A 17,501-nucleotide genomic window follows, 5' to 3' on the forward strand; every position below is an offset into this window, starting at 1 on the left:
AATAAAACGTCATAACACAGCTCATTACAGTACAGCAGCACAGTACACGTCTTTTAATAAAATATATACAAGTTTGCACAAACAAACAAAAGAATTTGACAGAAAAGTGAATGCGCATGAATAAATTCTACAGAATAACACGAATGATAATTCACTTCTGGAAAGCATAACCTGTAATCTCAATAAAAACACGATTTATTCTTATATTTTTAATTAACTTTAATGAACTAGATTTGAACTTCCTTTATGTTCCAGTAGAATATAAACGTTTGCGGACAAAACCGCGAACGTGCGACGACAGAAACATTTTTTTAAATGATTTTTTTTTTTTGAATTAAAGAATGAGTTTTGCGTGTAAAACAAAGCCGGATTCAGATTCCACGAAATAACATCGAATAATTCACTGCTCTGAACGTTCATCTGTAAACCACTCGACACACTCGACACTCAAAAATCAGACTTCCCTAATGGCGATTTTCCTCGCTGAGCTACGGCGGAGTGCGAAAGTTTGCACGCCCTTAATTTATTGAATGTAATATACTTTATATACTAGACATTTTCACAAATGTTCCCTAGGAATATTACACAAATATTCAAATAATATCGGTTCAAACGTTTGCATCTTCCGTTCTGAACGCGATTTCATATTCTCTTTCGTAGTCTTTCATATTCTCTAATCGGCGTTTGGGTCCCCAGCGCTGTAATATTCTTTTTGTCATTTCTTTCGAATCAAGATTTCTTTTTCAAATTACTGCAAGAATCGCTGCAGAACTTTTGACGTGTTTTACGGTTCTTTTTAAACTATTTCTGTGTTTTTTCGCTCTCGCAAAGTTTCGTGCTTCGTCGATATTTCCACATTTCATCGGTAACTTTTTTGAAATTCTTTTTTTTTTTTTTTTTGGCAGGACAATTTATTTTAAAAAAAAAAACCCCTCAAACACACAGAGGTCATTTGTCCATTTTTCACCCAGGAAACACTGGAGAATGTAAATTTTCTGCAATCTTTCCAACATTAAAATCAATAGGAGAAAAATGTAAACAAATCACGCTGATCAAAATCATCTTTTGGATGATTATCACCACTTGCTGGAATACTGACCAGGGTTTAAAGCAGCAATAAGGAACCTTCTGCTTGTATCTGATGTAAAGAAATATCGTTTAAAATGATTTAACCTTAGTATGCGCCTTTTTTCTTTTATTTATTTTTCTATATGTTCTCCCAATTTTGTTTATTTATTCCTCCTCATCATCGTATGACATCATCATCGTCGTGACGGCTCTGTTCTGTATACGTGAGCTCACGGACACGTGTGATTGGCTGATTTCAATCTGATTGATGGGGAAAAAGACAGCAGAACATACTTGATTATCAAAAATACTCAAATGTGCACTCTCCTCTCATAAACCACTCTCAGGACCTTCGAGACGACGTTTCTGTGCAATAATACGACTCTTAAGTGACTTCCTGTTACCTCCTACTAACTGCCCTTGATATGTAATGTGTAATAAGACCACGGTTCTGGTACGTAAATGATCCCGGGGTACTTTTTGCGCAGGACGGAATCGTTCCACAGATAGACGACCCAAACAATCACCAGGACCAGCGTGATGATGAAGTTGTAAAGCAGGAAGCGACCGTTACTGTCCAGCACGTAGCCTTTCCGCTTCTGACGCATCACTGTGGCGGCCATGGCGAAGAAAGTGAAGACGTACAGAACGAAAATCTGTCCTTCCGTCACCAGATACCTACGAGAAATGAAATAAAATACTTTTAATTTTTTACATGCTACCTTATATTAGCTTCTAATACTTTATTTAATGGGGACAATAATGGGAATTGCATTCGTACTGGACCGGATCTAGCTCGACATAAAGATTTTAATCCCTTTTCACAAGACTCCATTTGAAGGAGGACATCAGCGGACGATGTTCTAGCATGTGAGAAAATAAATAAATAATAATTTAAAAAATCATTTTTTAAAACCCCCCGACCCTCTTGGATTAACGTCAACATTCGATATCTCTATTACCGATATTTCTATTATTCATCTTCATATCCAGAGAAGTTAGGTTATGAGTAAGGAATAGGCACTCCCATGTCGTGCTCTTACCATGCTGAAGTTGATTATCTCCATATGACTGCACAAGACCGTGTTTTATTCCTCTTACACCACAGCGATCCGCAAACATGACTATTTTTAAGTTATAAAAACGACACGTCGGCATACTTTCAACCGTTTATAGTTACACTTATAATTACAAGTTGTTTTCCTACGTGATAGCAGCTATAAAACAGTCGTTCCCTCGCCGTCCCATTATTATCTTTTGAAGTAAAACCAAAAAATAAACACAGATTGTCGCGTTATCGAGAAACCAGAACCATGAATTTTCCGATTTACATTTGCTGTTTTTTTTTTTACTCGGTTTAATACATCTTGTATATTCCAAGGTCATGATTTGTGACGTATCTTTAACAGATCAGTGTAACACTCGAAATAGAACCATTTCCTGTCCCAGCTCCCGGCATGCTGAATTACTGACCAATAATAGAGAGCACTAGGACCCAGCAGCAGCCAACCCAAGTGCGGCATCTTCTCCTCTTTGGATTGTGTGAAGCAGCCAGTGAAGTAGAGGAAGAGGATGAGGAAGAACGGGACGTACCTGCAACGGAGGTGACGACAGCGCTGCGTTAATACCTTTGTGTTCAGCCACAGATGTGCAGGCAGCTGGAATTTTCACACCTTTATCACCTACCGTACCGTACGTTCTAATATCAAATATAAACATCCCATAACATGTGTTTTTCATCTTATACCGCTACATCACATTTTATTTTATTTACTAAAGAGCATCGTACTTATCATACTTTAACATTTTATCCAGTTATCTGTCGTAGATGAGATTTCGTCGTTTAGATTTAGAGCTTAATTCACAAACACCTTCAAAAGATCCAATTTCTGAAAATACCGTACACGTTTCGAACAAACGATTCCGGACAGAATTCACCGGCCGCACTTCGGCTTCTCGTGAGGTCGGAGTATATCGGGGAAACGTCACAAGACAATTCGGATTATTTGACCGTTTCATTCAGTTCTTTCATTTTCATTCTACGAATTATTGTAATAAAACCGAAATGCTATCTTTCAAATCATTCAACTTTCAGGAAAAACAGACCGTTATTGTTGTCCTACAGAAATTATATTACGTGTGGCCTCTTAGCAGTGAAATTGCAGATTTGAGAAGAGAAAATCTCTGATTTAGCTTTACTACACAGTGCTCCTGTAGGTGCACGGACCCCTAAACCATCCCAAAATAGATGAGGTTGTTCATTTTAGTTATAAATAACTGCTGTTCATTTAAAGCCCGGCTGTTACTTGAATAAACTGTGAGGTAACTTTACTGCCGTGGAGTAAAATATTACTACGTTTCTGAAGAGTGATCACGAGGTACAGAGGCAGCAGATGGAGGTTGAAGTGAAAAACGTTGGAGAAGTGAACTAAGTGTGTAACGTGGATGTAAAACCCCGACACACGGATCCCTGTACGTACCACATGGAATGTCCTAAATGTTCGTCGTAGTAATAAAGGAGCTCGAAGGAGTCAATCTGAAAATGAGGACAAAAATAAGAGTAAACATACTGTATAACAGTATATATATATATATATATATATATATATAGATATAGATCTAGTGAATGAAACGATACAAGGTGAAATAAAGCAGGGAAATAAACACACACAAACATATACGGTATATTCTTAGCTTAGATACTGATATTATTCTCATTCACAGTGTAATAGAATGTAATAGAATATCTCACCAGAGAGGGAGGATTGAGGTCCTTCATGATGGGGTTGTCTCGGACAGACAGGTGGAGCTGGTAGCCGCTGAGGATCAGGCGGTGGTTGATGGAGTCCCCCACCAGGTGGATGCTGGCGCCCATGACGAACGTGATGATGCTCAGGTACACAGCAGTGCGTGGCAGCGTGGTGGGACTTCTCTCCATTAGCTACAACACACACCCGTCACGGGTCCATCCGTTTCATTCCATTTATCTTTATTCGTTAGCGATATTAGACTCTCTGAGTCGGAACACAGCTCACTGGTTCATCCACTTACAGCCACTCACATCCATGACAACTGTTTTCAAACTGAGTTGCATTAAACCACGTATAAATCACTCCGGCGCTTACTTACAAGCCCATGAGCGGTTGTACAAACTTGAACAAAAAATGAACAAAAGTTCATTTCCCAGCTGTTTTCCTTTTAATTCTTAGTGAATAAATTTAAATATAATTATTGAGTTTGGCATGCAGACAACTTATCGCTTTATACCTTCAGCAGCAGAAATGGTGTAATGACGTTGTAGGCCATGTGGAAGTAATCTCCAGCGCTGGGCTTGTTCAGAGGAAACCATTCTAGAGGTAATATAATCTGTGTGGGGGAGAGCAGAAAAGTCTGTTAGGAACATTGACAGTATTTCTGCTTATTTCATGATTCATGATATGACATGGAGATGCTGTGTCCTTTTAAAATGAGCTCAGGGTTGCATAGGATTGCTTTTTTTCATGTTTTACTGATTAAAACACTGTGCATGTGCACTCTAATGTCTCAGCAGATGTCCTTCTTTAGTTTGGTTGATTTTTTTTTCTCTCTAACTTGGAACATACACACTACCAGTCACAAGTTTAGACACACTCATTCTTTATTTTTTATTATTTTCCCCACATTTTAGAATAATAATAAAGTCATCAAAACTCTGGAGTAACACAAATGGAACTATGGGAATTATGTTGTGATAAAAAAAAAAAAAAAATCCAAAATAAATCGAAATAATTGAGTATTATATTATTAATATTATTAAATATTATTTGGCGTTTTCTCACCCGATTTCTTGAGGGATTTCCCTGAGATGATTTTTAAACAGTATTACAGGAGTTCACGCCGACGCCGGACTCTTATCGGCTGCTTTTCAGGAATATTTCACTCCGAGTCGTCCGTTTAAACATTTTTTTAAAAAAAATAAAATGTTAGTTTTGTAATGAAAGAAACGAACACGTCGGCACGATTATATTTTTGTCTACGACACCGATTTCACACGTCAAAAGCTTTTTAACTTCATGAGAAACATTTCAGTCGAGTGTCCACAAACTTTTGACCGGTAGTGTAAGTTAATATATTTAAAAGATTTTAACTTTATTCGGTATTTATGTGTAGTATTTTTTAAACGTCTGAATGTTTCCCTTTTTCTATGCAGTTATGTCTTGATTGTCTCCCATGTCACGGTGCTCCCTACTGTATGAATTCCAACGTGGTCTTTACTACAAATGACTTTGGACAATCTCGCTGTAACCGAGGTGCGACTCTGCATGCTTCTGGTACCAAATCATGGAAAAACTTGCGCTCGAGTTCAAGAGTAAGATCTGTGTCGTGTCAGGGAATATAACACACTTTCATGGCACAAAGTACTCCAGTAGATCGGATCGGGAAAAACATCTAATCCGATCTGACGCTGATCCAAAGTTTGATTCCTCCCTCTGTGAGGTACTTTTTAGGTTTTATGCTTGCACTATGAGATTATTCAAAGCAATTAAACATTAATAGATTGTAGCAGTGGTCAATAACCATTTCCAGTCATTAAATCAATCACCATCACTATAGGCCTCCCGAAGTCCAGGATCCAGTTCTGTACAGTGAAGGAGAACCAGAGGTCCAGGTGGAACTGGGATTGAGCAGGGGGAGGAGCTGTTTTTTCTCTCCTGGTCATGCTGTCCAAAGAAGAGAACACACAGAGTCATTAATAATTCACAACGCTTGTAAATAATCTAAGGCAGCACTGCACGACACATACACTGCTATACATCCATTTTAATCTCAGTAAACTTAGCTAAAACGCCACAAACATAAAATGGACAATGTACTTATTGTATACACTGTAAAATCATAAAGATTCAAATCTAACCAGCTTTATTATTGACCTAGTTATAGGACATTTTGGTGATAAACGACAATATGGTGTTCAAAATGCAATAAACCTTAAATATGGCGGCGCTATCCCATCTCCTCTTGGCCGTTTGCGAATCATTTTTAAATAATAAAAATAAATATTGTCATTAAATTCGTTTTCGCTTAATTACTGTAGTCATCAGTCTTGTGACTCTGATGTGAATGCAAGAGCATTACTTCCGTAAACAAACACCTCTTCCCGCCTTGTGACGTCACGTCCGCTGAGTTCTTCTTCGAATCTTAGGTGCTTTGTTGAATTTGCGCCCTCTTGTGGACGGTTAACAAAATTATTTAAAAACATTACGTAAATGAACTGCCCTGCGTATTATATTACAGTATATTATAAATGCATTTGTATAAATTAAGTAATAGCGAATAGTAACGGTTGCTAGGTGGTGGTTTGAGTATTTTTTTAAACATATATATTTATATTTATATATATACTCTAAGGCGGGATTTTTGTGTGCGTAATTCATTGCCAGTATCTGAGACTTTGAACCTCAGCGGCCACCATCGTGCAGGCAAACATGGCGTCCGACGAGGAAAGCGACGAGGATTTTGTCACTTATGGAACTCCTTTAGAGCCTCTCGAAGAAGGTATTGACTAATCGTAGTTAAATATATTTCAGATAACAACTAATCTGTCGTCACTTTTCTTTATTTGTGCAGCTGCGAAAACTTTAAAAGTCGCATAGCAGTATTTAAGCAGTTTTTCCCCCTACCTGTAGTTGTACAAGCCCCGCCTACTGCACTGTGATTGGTTAATATGAGCTACTCAAGCGTAGCTTGACTGTTTAATAGGCTGGACGTAAACTGCTGGCCAATCCTCGCCCAGTAGGCGTGGCTTGTTGGAATATGGGTGTGCTTAGTGAATAGCAGATTAGATAGTGTTTATACGGCCCAGTAATGACGCTGTATATGTTTATAGCGCGTTCACAGCTTACTATACTCACTACATATGTTTATATAACACGAATGGCTTATTATACGTACTGTATATGTAGGTAGAACGTTCATAGCATAGCATAGTCACTAGATTTATTCGTACCACATACAGAGTATACTACACTTCCTGTATATAAAGTCCTAGAGCATACTGTACTCACTTGTGTATATTCTTATCACCTTCAGCTTAACATACTGTGCTCATTGTACTTATTTGTAGCTGATTAATACTGTATAATACTTGATAAACACTCACCGTCCACTTTATTAGGCACACCTGCACATTTATGCAGTTATCTAATCAGCCAATCATGTGGCAGCACAGGTCAAGAGGTTCATTTAACGTAATCACACATCAGAATGAGGAAAAAGTGGGATCTCTGTGACTTTAACCGTGTCATGGAGGTAACAGTTGGGCTGGTTTGAGTATTTCAGAAAGTGCTGATCTCCTGGGAGTTGCACACACAGCAGTCTGTAGAGTTTGGACAGGATGGTATGGAAAACAAAAAACACAGAGTGAGTGACAGTTCTGCAGGTGGAAACAGACCTCTCTCGTTGATGAGAGAGGTCAGGGGAAAATGCCACATGATTGGCTGGTTGGATAACTGCACAAATGAGGGCAGGTGTACAGGTGTTCCTATTAAAGTGGACGGCGGGTAAATCGTATAAATTGCAGTCGGGGTTTGAGCGATGCAACGTGTTTGAACGCGGGTTCTCTTGCGTAATCGTGCAGTAAACCTGTGCCGAGTTTGTCGAGTTTGTGATCTCTGTGTACTGTGTATGCTCTCCACCTCAAACATATCTCTGCTTATTTCTGGGAATAATTCAAAACGAACGTCTTCTGTACCGTCGTGTGAAGACGAGCCCCTCAGAAAGCCCATACCCGTGCATGACCAGACGGTTAAGGATGAGAAAGGCCGCTACAAGCGGTTTCACGGAGCCTTCACTGGTGGCTTCTCTGCTGGCTACTTCAACACCGTCGGCACGAAAGAAGGTCAGGCGAGAAGACTTTCCAGAGCAGTAAACTACGTGTTTTTCGATTTGATTTATTTTTCCTGATGTGAGTTTTGCTGCAGATGTTACTTTGCCGTTGACCCTGTATAGGTTGGGCGCCGTCTACGTTCGTGTCGTCGCGAAATCAGAAGGCAGAGAAACACAATGCCAGACCAGAGGACTTCATGGATGAAGAAGTATGTGTTAGACCGTGTGCTTAATTCTGTTTATTTCCTAATCATTTTGATCAACTCCTTCACCAAAGGAAGGACTCCAGCAGCTTGGTTAATACGTTTGCAGGTTCTTTATGTCGAAATAAGTGTTTGAGTCTCATGAACTTGTACTATAGTTAGACGCCAGTCTCATTGATGGCCCAAGAACAGATTTATTCTTGATCCGGTAAAGCAATTAGAGCCGGTCCCTTTTCTTATTTGTCAGGATTTCAGCGAGCACGGCATCGCACCCCAACAGATCACCACCACTGATGATTTTGTTTCTGGGAGGCCCGATCAGATCAAGGACAAAGCCCGAGCCATCAGCTCCCTCACTGCTCCCATCCCAGGAGACACTCTGCTGGAGGAGCTGATCGCGCCCGCACGGTATTTCTTTTCATTTCATTTTGATCGTTTTTCAATTTTCACCTCTCTCTCGTTCTCGCTAGAGAAAACTCCTACTATCGCTATACGATGTCAAGTAGACACTCGAATAGAGTATAGAAAGTTCTAGATTTGGATTAGTAACCATATCGTGCTCTATCAGCTTGCCCCTTAGAAAAAAACTCATCATATTGCTCATCATGGCCGCGTCTCAATCGGCTCCTTAGTTGACACCCTAAAAAAAAATCCCACAATTCACGGCAAACACCAGGAGCGTCGATGCTCACCGTGTTCCCTTACTGGAAATGACGTCATGTTTTCTGAAGCCTCTCAGCTCAGGGAAAAAAAAAAACGTCGTACGAACTCTCGGCCAACGAATGTACAAAAGTAGCTTGTTATCGTTGTTGGATTACTTACGTTAGCTTTATTTTTTTAACTTTATTTGACGTCCTATATACGTTTTGTTTGAGTCTTAACGACGTTTAAGTGTTCAATGATTAAAAGTAATCCACTAGCGGGACTACGATCCCGCTTGAAGTACCACGACAGAAAGGCGTGTGATTAAGCGAACAAATTGATACGATGTATAACGTGTGAAAGATATCGGTCCTGCCTGTGGTTCATGCTGTAAACACCAGCGGAGACGTTTTACAACGCGAGTACGTAGTCTGGGAGTAATCATTCTGTGTGCACGGCAGGTCGTCTATCGGGGTGGAGCTGCTTCGGAAGATGGGATGGAAGGACGGTCAAGGGGTCGGACCCAGACTGAAAAGGAGACGGGGCAAACAAGACTCGGGTATGTTGTCTGTCAGAGTGCAAAAGGGAGGAGGGGGGGGTTAAACTTTTGCACTCCATTAAAACTGTAGCTTTCTGTCTGTCTGGTTATTACAGGTGTTAAAGTGTATGGATGTGTTTTACCACCCAAAGGATCTGAGGAGTCAGAGGTGACTGTAAACTTTAATTATGTTTAAAATACTTTATATTAAAATTTTAAATTGTTGCTTTAATCGTTTAAACAAACTTTGGTTTTTTTTTTTTTGGTTTTTTTTTGGTTTTTTTTAAAGGATGATGACGAGTTTGCTCCCGAGAACGTGACTTTCGCACCCAAAGACGTGACCCCGGTGGATTTCACCCCTAAAGATGACGTCCATGGACTCGGCTACCGAGGCCTCAACCCCCTGCAGGCCCTGAGCGGCGGTCCAGGGGTGTCGCATATCAACCTCTTCACGCTGGACTCTGATAGGGCGAGCCTGTTTGGCGACCGGAAGGCGGGGCAACATCGTAAGGGTGGGATCTCAGGACAGGTGAGGTGTATTTAAAAAATAAATAAATAAATAAATAAAAATTGTATTGTATGGAGAAGCATTTCTCATCCTATCGCTGCTGTTGTTTTTCTGTGTGTACAGGCATTCGGCGTGGGAGCAATGGAGGATGAGGACGATGATATCTACCACAAGGACGCCATGTCCAACTATGACGTCGTTCTGGGTGGGGAGGAGCCGGGGGACGGACTTTACGGATGGACCGCACCTCAGCAGTACAGACAGAAGAAGAGAGGTGAGCGTGAAAATATCATCGACTCCAGTACGTCGTGGTTTCGGCTTTGAACTCATTTCATAACATAACATTAAATATAACATACTTTTGTATCTATTTCTGTTTAAGAACTAAGGGTATTTTTTATTTCTTTTTACTAGTTCACTGTATGGCGTTTTAAATAAATAAATGAAGTTAATTATTATTATTATTATTATTATTTATGATTAAATTAAAAAACTATATATCAGTCATTATGAGTGGAATTAGTTTGGTTAGTCTTTCATCTTTTCCGTGCTGTTTTTGTAGATTTTCTGACCTATTTTTTAAAAAATTGTTCTTTAATCTAGATTCAAGCAGAGATGCAGTGTACGTGGGGAAAATCCTGGAAGGTTTCACGCTAACTTCAAAACCTGCGGAAGCGAAAACCGTACGTGAGAGTCACAATCGCAGATGCTCAAACGGCTCGCGAGTTCGCCAAATATGACGAGCTTGAGGATGAAAGTCAGTCTGTAATAATGTACATTTCTATACCGGATATAATCCGTCGATTATGAAGCGTAAATCGTGTGTTCAGGTGTTTCCTCCGCCCGTCCTGCCCCGTGATTATCGGCCTGTGCATTATTTCCGGCCGGTGGTGGACACGTCGTCCGTCAGCCCAATGGTAGCCCAGGTGCTGCAGGCTTCACGTGGACAGCTATCCCAGAATGCACCGCAGCTGCAGAGCCGCCACACGCTGGACTCCGCTCAGAGGAGAGAGATGCTGGGAGAGACCGGTTTACAGGGTATTTATGTTTTATATATTTATATCTATTTGAGTCAGGGCCGGACTGGGACATCGTTACAGTCTCACACGCATCCGGTCCACCCCATACACCCACAGCAAATTTTGAAACCACTGACAACACTCTTTTTTTTATTTCCTAAGTTGAGTTTATTACACACAGTACGACCATCCCATAAAAACATAAACGAGTAACTTAAAGGTAGTGAAGCAGTCCTAATTTATATCAGCGTACACAGGTCTGCAGAGCGTTTAACAAACACCAGAAGTGCAAAGCTGCCAGTAACTCTCTACTTTTCACTCACGAATGTACATTAAATGCAGAAGAAAGGTCAACCAAACACTCTTGTTTTGTTTTGTTTTGTTTTTTTTTAACTTAAATACACAGGTATTTTTTAAAAAATACTTAAAATACCTGAGGTCTAACCATACTATATTTCATACAAATAAATGAAAGCACATTTGATTGATCTTCTTTGACCCTGACCTGTCGTCTCAGGTTGACCCTGGAGTGTGAGTGCTGCACAGAGCTAGCGCCAGGTTAACTCTCTCCACCTTATTGTGAAGAACAGGAGAAAAAAGTTTTTCTTCCGCCTCACATATGGGAAGACATCATTTTTTAAATTGCCGAAATATCTGTTAGCGCAGTACTAACTACATCATGACAATAGCTATTTAGAAAAATCCTAATATTGAACATATGACCTTTTATGACTCATAGCTTGGAAAAGTGTTTTGTTGTTGTTGTTGTTGTTGTTTGCTCTAGCTTTATTTGTAATTTCAATATTTAAAATAACATGGAGGGCTCCCTAAATGTAATGTACATAAATTGGATATATATATATCTATACAGTAGATAACGCTGTCCTTTAGCATGTTATGAGTGACGATAGTAATAGTGGTAACGTTTGCTAGTAGTGAAACTGTGGTTAATACTTGTTTAGCGAAGTTAGAGAACACAAAGCTACAGTATTTACAGATGAGACTGACCTGCACTTGAAGCCATCCTCTCCGCTTCCTCTCTGCTTCCTCTCTGCTTCCTCCCTCTCTGCTTCCTCTCTGCTTCCTCCCTCTCTGCTTCCTCTCCTCTTCCTCCCTCTCCGCTTCCTCTCCTCTCCCTCTCCATTTCCTCTCCTCTTCCTCCCTCTCTGCTTCCTCTCCTCTTCCTGTCCTCTTCCTCTCCGTTTCCTCTCCTCTACCTCCCTCTCTGCTTCCTCTCCGTTTCCTCTCCTCTACCTCCCTCTCTGCTTCCTCTCCGTTTCCTCTCCTCTACCTCCCTCTCTGCTTCCTCTCCGTTTCCTCTCCTCTACCTCCCTCTCTGCTTCCTCTCAGCTTCCTCTCCTCTTCCTCCCTCTCCGTTTCCTCTCGTCTACCTCCCTCTCTGCTTCCTCTCCGTTTCCTCTCCTCTACCTCCCTCTCTGCTTCCTCTCTGCTTCCTCTCTGCTTCCTCCCTCTCTGCTTCCTCTCCTCTTCCTCCCTCTCCGCTTCCTCTCCTCTCCCTCTCCATTTCCTCTCCTCTTCCTCCCTCTCTGCTTCCTCTCCTCTTCCTGTCCTCTTCCTCTCCGTTTCCTCTCCTCTACCTCCCTCTCTGCTTCCTCTCCGTTTCCTCTCCTCTACCTCCCTCTCTGCTTCCTCTCCGTTTCCTCTCCTCTACCTCCCTCTCTGCTTCCTCTCCGTTTCCTCTCCTCTACCTCCCTCTCTGCTTCCTCTCCGTTTCCTCTCCTCTACCTCCCTCTCTGCTTCCTCTCAGCTTCCTCTCCTCTTCCTCCCTCTCCGTTTCCTCTCCTCTGCCTCCCTCTCCGCTTCCTCTCCGCTTCCTCTCCTCTTCCTCCCTCTCTGCTTCCTCTCCGCTTCCTCTCCTCTTCCTCTCCGTCCTCACTTCTGTGAAAGATCAAATTTTTTTTTTTGTTGTTTTAGGTCATGTGAGAACTAGTTTCCTTAAAACTTACTGCGTAACTCCTGACTCAGTCACTCTTATATTAAAGGCTGTATAAATTATTAATTAATAATAAAAAAAACATTAAATGCACATGGAATTTCGTTTAATAGTTAAACTGTAAAATATAAGTGCATTTCTAAATTTATTTTTACCCTGAAACAAATAGGGATGTAAACTTTTGCACTTATTTGTTGAAGTATATCTTCATGTATTCATACTTCTGATTGCCACTTACTTGCTTAAATGTGTGTGTGTGTGTGTGTGTGTGTGTGTGTGTGTGTGTAATGTGCAGGTCCCCGCTCTGTATTTGAGCTCCTGGACAGTAAGGACAGAGAGAGGTTGAGTGAGATCCGTAAATCTGTAGAAGAGAAGAGAGCTACTTTACCGGATCGTTTCCAGTCCAGTACCGCTCCGTCTGATGTTCTCACCCAGCTGCAGGTCTCTAGAGCTCAGGCAGACCTACAGCTCCAGGTCTCTAGAGCTCAGGCAGACGTACAGCTCCAGCCCCGGGCTTCAGACACGGCCCAGCGAGCTCTCAGCGTCTGGTCGAGTCCCACAGCTCAAACCGGCCAGACTTTTAGACCGTTTGAGAAAAACCCGTCCAAGCAGGCGCGCTACGACCGCTACATCAGCCACCTGAAACAGGGGGATAGAGCTGAAGGTGAGAAACGAGGCGATACTAGAGCGACTCTTTTAACGACTCTAAACACCGACCATCGCAGCTTCTGCAACAGATCTTTATGTAGCATGAATTAATGGAAATTATCATCAAATCAAATAGATTATATCGAGGATAGATTAATATACTAGATAATAAAAACTAGGATCTCAAACCAAACACTAGCTCAGAATCGGAAGAGCTTTCACAAACTTTTATAGATTTTTTTTTTTTATTTTATTATTTTATTTACCCACTCTGGTCTGATTATGTTGATTATTTTTGTTGTACATTTAGAAAACCTGGCTGAATTCTCTGGGTGCGTGCGTGCGTGCGTGCGTGTGTGTGTGTGTGTGTGTGTGTTATGTAGACGCTGTGGAGTTGAGTCTGGACCCAGCGATGACGGAGTGGGAGCGAAGCCGAGAGCGAGACGAGTTCGTGCGCGCTTCCGTGCTCTATAAACCGACTAACTCCTCGCTCTCCTCTCGCTTCACCCGCGCCAAACACGAGGACGACACCGACAGCGTGGAGGTGCCACGAGATCAGGAGGTCAGCATGTCTGATTTTATACACTTAAATTAATAGAATTATTATTATTCCAGACGCATTTTAATTCGGCTCGAACACGAACATTTCCTGTTCACATGTTAAGATGTTAACACGCTCAAATCCGCCTTCATGGAGCAGTATTCATTTGTAAAATAAATTAATAAAATAAAAGGTTATATATATATATATATATATAATGTGTGTGTGTGTGTGTGTGTGTGTGTGTGTGTGTGTCTGTATCAACAGGGCGACAAGGATGACAAGCAGGCAGCAGTGAAGATGAAGATGTTTGGGAAACTCACTAGAGACACGATGGAATGGCATCCTGATAAACTACTCTGCAAGAGGTTTAATGTTCCACACCCTTACCCAGGGTGAGACACACACACACACACTTATATACACACACATACACGCATTTGCTTTACTATTCTTGTGAGGACCTTTCATTGACATAATTATTAATGCAGCTAATCAATTCTACGCCACACCTAAATCTAGTCCTAATTTTAACCTTTTCTCCAATCGTCAGCTCGAGCATCGTGGGCCTCCCCAAAGTGAAGCGTGACAAGTTCTCCATATTCAACTTCCTGTCTGTCACGGATGACAGACAGAGCTCTCAGGCCACGCCCACATCCAGCTCGGGGAACGCTGCCGCTTCCTCACTTGGTTCCTCCTCTTCAGCAGCCTCGGGCAAACGCTCAAGGTGGGATGTAGCCGATCAGGGGTCAAAGGTTAAAGAGACGCCGAACGTACACGAGACAGGGCGCCAGCAAGAACACACCATCGCCGCAAAGACATCCACAACATCTACAGCATCCTCAGGCTCCATCGCTGCTGCCGAGGTGTTTTACTGATCTATTCTTAACCCTTCAGGAGGTAGTATTTATACAGCACTCAAAAGATGTCATTCTTCATTTAAGTAAACCAACAATAGATTCAGAATGTATCCTTAAATACGTAATAATCTTGTAAAACAAAACTTAAATGATAGAAAAGAATTTACAAAGTAAAATAAAATCTATAAATATATAATTAGGTCTCAAAATAATACAATTAAAATATATAGTTAAATAATAATGATTATAATATATAGTTCTGAAATTCTAATATGTGCGTCAGTGTGAGAAATAATGGTCTTATATAGTGCAGAGATATTATTGCATGCATAATCGTTTTCATAATTATTGGCACCCTTCTAAAGAATGAGAAAAAAGTGGTTTGATTTTTCACTTAAACTATTAAAAGTTGGGTTGTTTAAAAGAAAATAATCCTTTTAAAAAAATTAAAAACTGGTAGTTTGTCTGTTTTTGTTTTTTTATGTATTATTATTGTATTTTATTTTATTTTTTTACGAATTGTCGTCTCTTAGCAAGCGGATTGGAACAGGTGCCGATCATTTTAAAACCAATATCTTTTTTTGCAGAAAAAAATTCCAGTACTTATTAAAAAAAAAAATAAAATAAAGCGATACAATGCCTCTGTATATTTAAGCTCAAAAATATCACTTCCTGTTACTCATTTTACATATTACCATCTGCTCATTTCCGAGAAGGGTGCCAGTAATTTCACGTAAGAGTTGCCTGTATGCTGTTAAAACCCTGGGCTTGTTATTTTGCCTGATTACAATAATTCATCGTTGTGATTTTTGATAAACTGTAGCCTGAAGTCTCCGAGGCTGATGCCGAGCAGAAAACCCAGACGGCTGAGGATGAAGAGGAGGCAGAGGAAGAAGAGGTCAGACCACCGATGGACCTGTTCAAGGCCATCTTCGCCAGCTCATCTGACGAGAAAAGCTCGTCTTCATCCGAGGAAGACAGCGGTGAAGAGGAGGAGCGGGAGGCGGAGCTGCAGACACCCGTCGTCATACCTGCCCAGCCTGTTGCACCTCAGGCTCCTCCCACGTCACGTTTAAGTAGTGTAACCGGTATGAACTGGTCTTAGATACTAGTTAGTTATTAACGAACGTAACTTTAATAACCGTAGTTCTAACCCGATTCATTTACTACACAGAGCCGGAATCACGGATCGCCGATAAAGGAGCGCAAAAAGACTCTCCCGCTGCTTCTTCTGTCCGCGCTGCAGATCTCGACCGTGAGGAGTTTGGACCCAGACTACCACCACCTGGTTAGTTACCGGATTCTCGATTCTGATTGGTCAGAAGGTGTTGATTCATTTTCCGTAACGGCATCTCTGATGGTGGTGCAGCTACAAATCGCAGGTTTATATTAATACGTTATCGTTGATACGGTGAAGTTTTCTGTAATGAGATGTTTATGTTACATTTATGGAAGGAGTCTTCAGTGTCAACTCCTTGTAACAGCTCGTGACTTTTCCAGCGTCTTCACGGCAGGAGTTTTGTTGTTTTCTCGGTAACGTGACAAGCTGTGTGGGGTTTTTTTGTTTTGTTTGTTTGTTTGTTTTGTCTGTTGAAAAATACGAGGCTTTTGAGGGAATGACTTTATACATATTACTTTGATTAAAACGATGGATAATGTTCTCTAGCTAGTAAATGGTAGCTCAGTCAGTCATGGCTCTCAAAACTCTAAATCTTTTCCTGCGAAAATCTTAACGCTGTAGGGTTCGCCGATGCACCATCTTAAGTTGCGCTTCCGGTATCTCACCGGACCCAGGTCCGTCCGGCCGTATCTACTCACGCATGCCCCGGCTCCAACGTTTGCAAAATGGCAACTCGTATTTCGACCCGATAAAGGCTTCAGCACCACCCGATAGGAGCGAATGGTGCCACGCTATCCACTAATACAGTATATACCACACAGTCATTGATTAGTAGCTACGTTAAAGTGACATTGCCGAGTGACCCGTGTACACACTCGCTACCATGTCAGTCACAGCATTTCTAACTTCTACACCTTTATTTTCCGATCAGGGCAAGCGTTCCCCTCGTCCTCGTCGCCAGTACGGGAGGAAAAAGCGAAGAAACGGAGCAAAGAGCGGCACAAATCCAAGAAAGAACGCAAACACGGGAAAGAGAAGAAGGTGAGCCGAGCGCGGTTTCCATAGTGACGGTTTCTGCTTGTCGCATTTTCTGTCTCGCTTTATCGCTTTTCTTTTCTCTCAGCATAAGAAGAAGAGTAAGAAGCACAAGCATAAAGGGAAACAGAAGAAGAAGAAAAAGGAGGAGGAGGAGACGGACAGTAGCGCTGACGACTCCGACTCTGATGGTGGTGATGTAACGAAGACGGGGTCGGTGTCCAACAAGGAGCTGCTCCAGAGGTCCGGGGTCTTACCCGTAGACATTACACCGTCTGTGATTTCTTTTCATTTAATGCTTTTTTATTATTATTATTATTTTCAGTGTTCAGTAGTTCAAAATTAAACTCGCTCTCTTTGTTTTCCGCTCTCAGGTTGAAAAACCTCCGAGGAAAGAAGTGACGGCGTGAGGACTCTGAGACGGACGAACTGTCCTCCATGAGGATTCTGCTCTAACGCGTACAGGAGCTCGATTTTGTGTGAAATTCCATGTTTTGCGAC

The 17,501-nt window shown here is 41.4% G+C and overlaps 2 protein-coding genes across 4 annotated transcripts in view; one reads left to right on the top strand and one right to left on the bottom strand.

Annotated features, from left to right (window-relative positions):
- Nucleotides 1-24: 24 nt before the first annotated feature.
- cln6a (CLN6 transmembrane ER protein a) lies at nt 25-6,202 on the bottom strand. 2 transcript variants are annotated; one of them, XM_053616714.1, is made up of 7 exons: nt 6,036-6,202; nt 5,651-5,768; nt 4,336-4,434; nt 3,821-4,009; nt 3,549-3,604; nt 2,542-2,661; nt 25-1,746 (listed from the first exon to the last, which is right to left on the bottom strand). In XM_053616714.1, the coding sequence occupies exons 1-7, from the start codon at nt 6,083-6,085 to the stop codon at nt 1,479-1,481; spliced, it is 900 nt and encodes a 299-aa protein (XP_053472689.1). In that variant the 5' UTR covers nt 6,086-6,202; the 3' UTR covers nt 25-1,478. The 2 variants fall into 2 exon arrangements, with proteins under 2 accessions (XP_053472689.1, XP_053472690.1); XM_053616715.1 differs by lacking the exon at nt 2,542-2,661.
- A 253-nt stretch (nt 6,203-6,455) lies between these two features.
- Nucleotides 6,456-17,501, top strand: part of gpatch1 (G patch domain containing 1) — an 11,107-nt gene continuing 61 nt past the window's right edge. Inside the window, exons 1-19 of one of the 2 annotated variants that reach the window (XM_053616707.1) lie at nt 6,456-6,603; nt 7,811-7,945; nt 8,056-8,141; nt 8,383-8,543; nt 9,239-9,336; nt 9,432-9,484; nt 9,605-9,844; nt 9,947-10,097; nt 10,427-10,506; nt 10,654-10,861; nt 13,092-13,460; nt 13,828-14,006; nt 14,253-14,380; nt 14,539-14,851; nt 15,669-15,933; nt 16,020-16,133; nt 16,897-17,006; nt 17,089-17,273; nt 17,375-17,501. The exon at nt 17,375-17,501 is cut by the window's right edge and continues 61 nt beyond it. In XM_053616707.1, coding sequence (XP_053472682.1) covers nt 6,534-6,603; nt 7,811-7,945; nt 8,056-8,141; nt 8,383-8,543; nt 9,239-9,336; nt 9,432-9,484; nt 9,605-9,844; nt 9,947-10,097; nt 10,427-10,506; nt 10,654-10,861; nt 13,092-13,460; nt 13,828-14,006; nt 14,253-14,380; nt 14,539-14,851; nt 15,669-15,933; nt 16,020-16,133; nt 16,897-17,006; nt 17,089-17,273; nt 17,375-17,402 — 2,973 coding nt within the window. In that variant the 5' untranslated portion in view covers nt 6,456-6,533 and the 3' untranslated portion in view covers nt 17,403-17,501. The remainder of the gene's footprint in view (nt 6,604-7,810; nt 7,946-8,055; nt 8,142-8,382; nt 8,544-9,238; nt 9,337-9,431; nt 9,485-9,604; nt 9,845-9,946; nt 10,098-10,426; nt 10,507-10,653; nt 10,862-13,091; nt 13,461-13,827; nt 14,007-14,252; nt 14,381-14,538; nt 14,852-15,668; nt 15,934-16,019; nt 16,134-16,896; nt 17,007-17,088; nt 17,274-17,374) is intronic. The other variant, XM_053616708.1, reaches the window with a different exon arrangement.

The sequence above is a fragment of the Ictalurus furcatus genome, chromosome 27 (genome assembly GCF_023375685.1).
Source record: "Ictalurus furcatus strain D&B chromosome 27, Billie_1.0, whole genome shotgun sequence".
Lineage (NCBI taxonomy): Eukaryota > Metazoa > Chordata > Actinopteri > Siluriformes > Ictaluridae > Ictalurus > Ictalurus furcatus.

Coding starts and splice junctions, on each gene's coding strand:
- cln6a (XM_053616714.1), bottom strand. CDS start 6,085: ATGATTCGCAAACGGCCAAGAGGAGATGGGATAGCGCCGCCATATTTA. Junction 3,605..3,820: donor ACCTCAATCCTCCCTCTCTG/GTGAGATATTCT, acceptor CCTCATTTTCAG/ATTGACTCCTTCGAGCTCCT. Junction 1,747..2,541: donor CCTAGTGCTCTCTATTATTG/GTCAGTAATTCA, acceptor CATTTCTCGTAG/GTATCTGGTGACGGAAGGAC.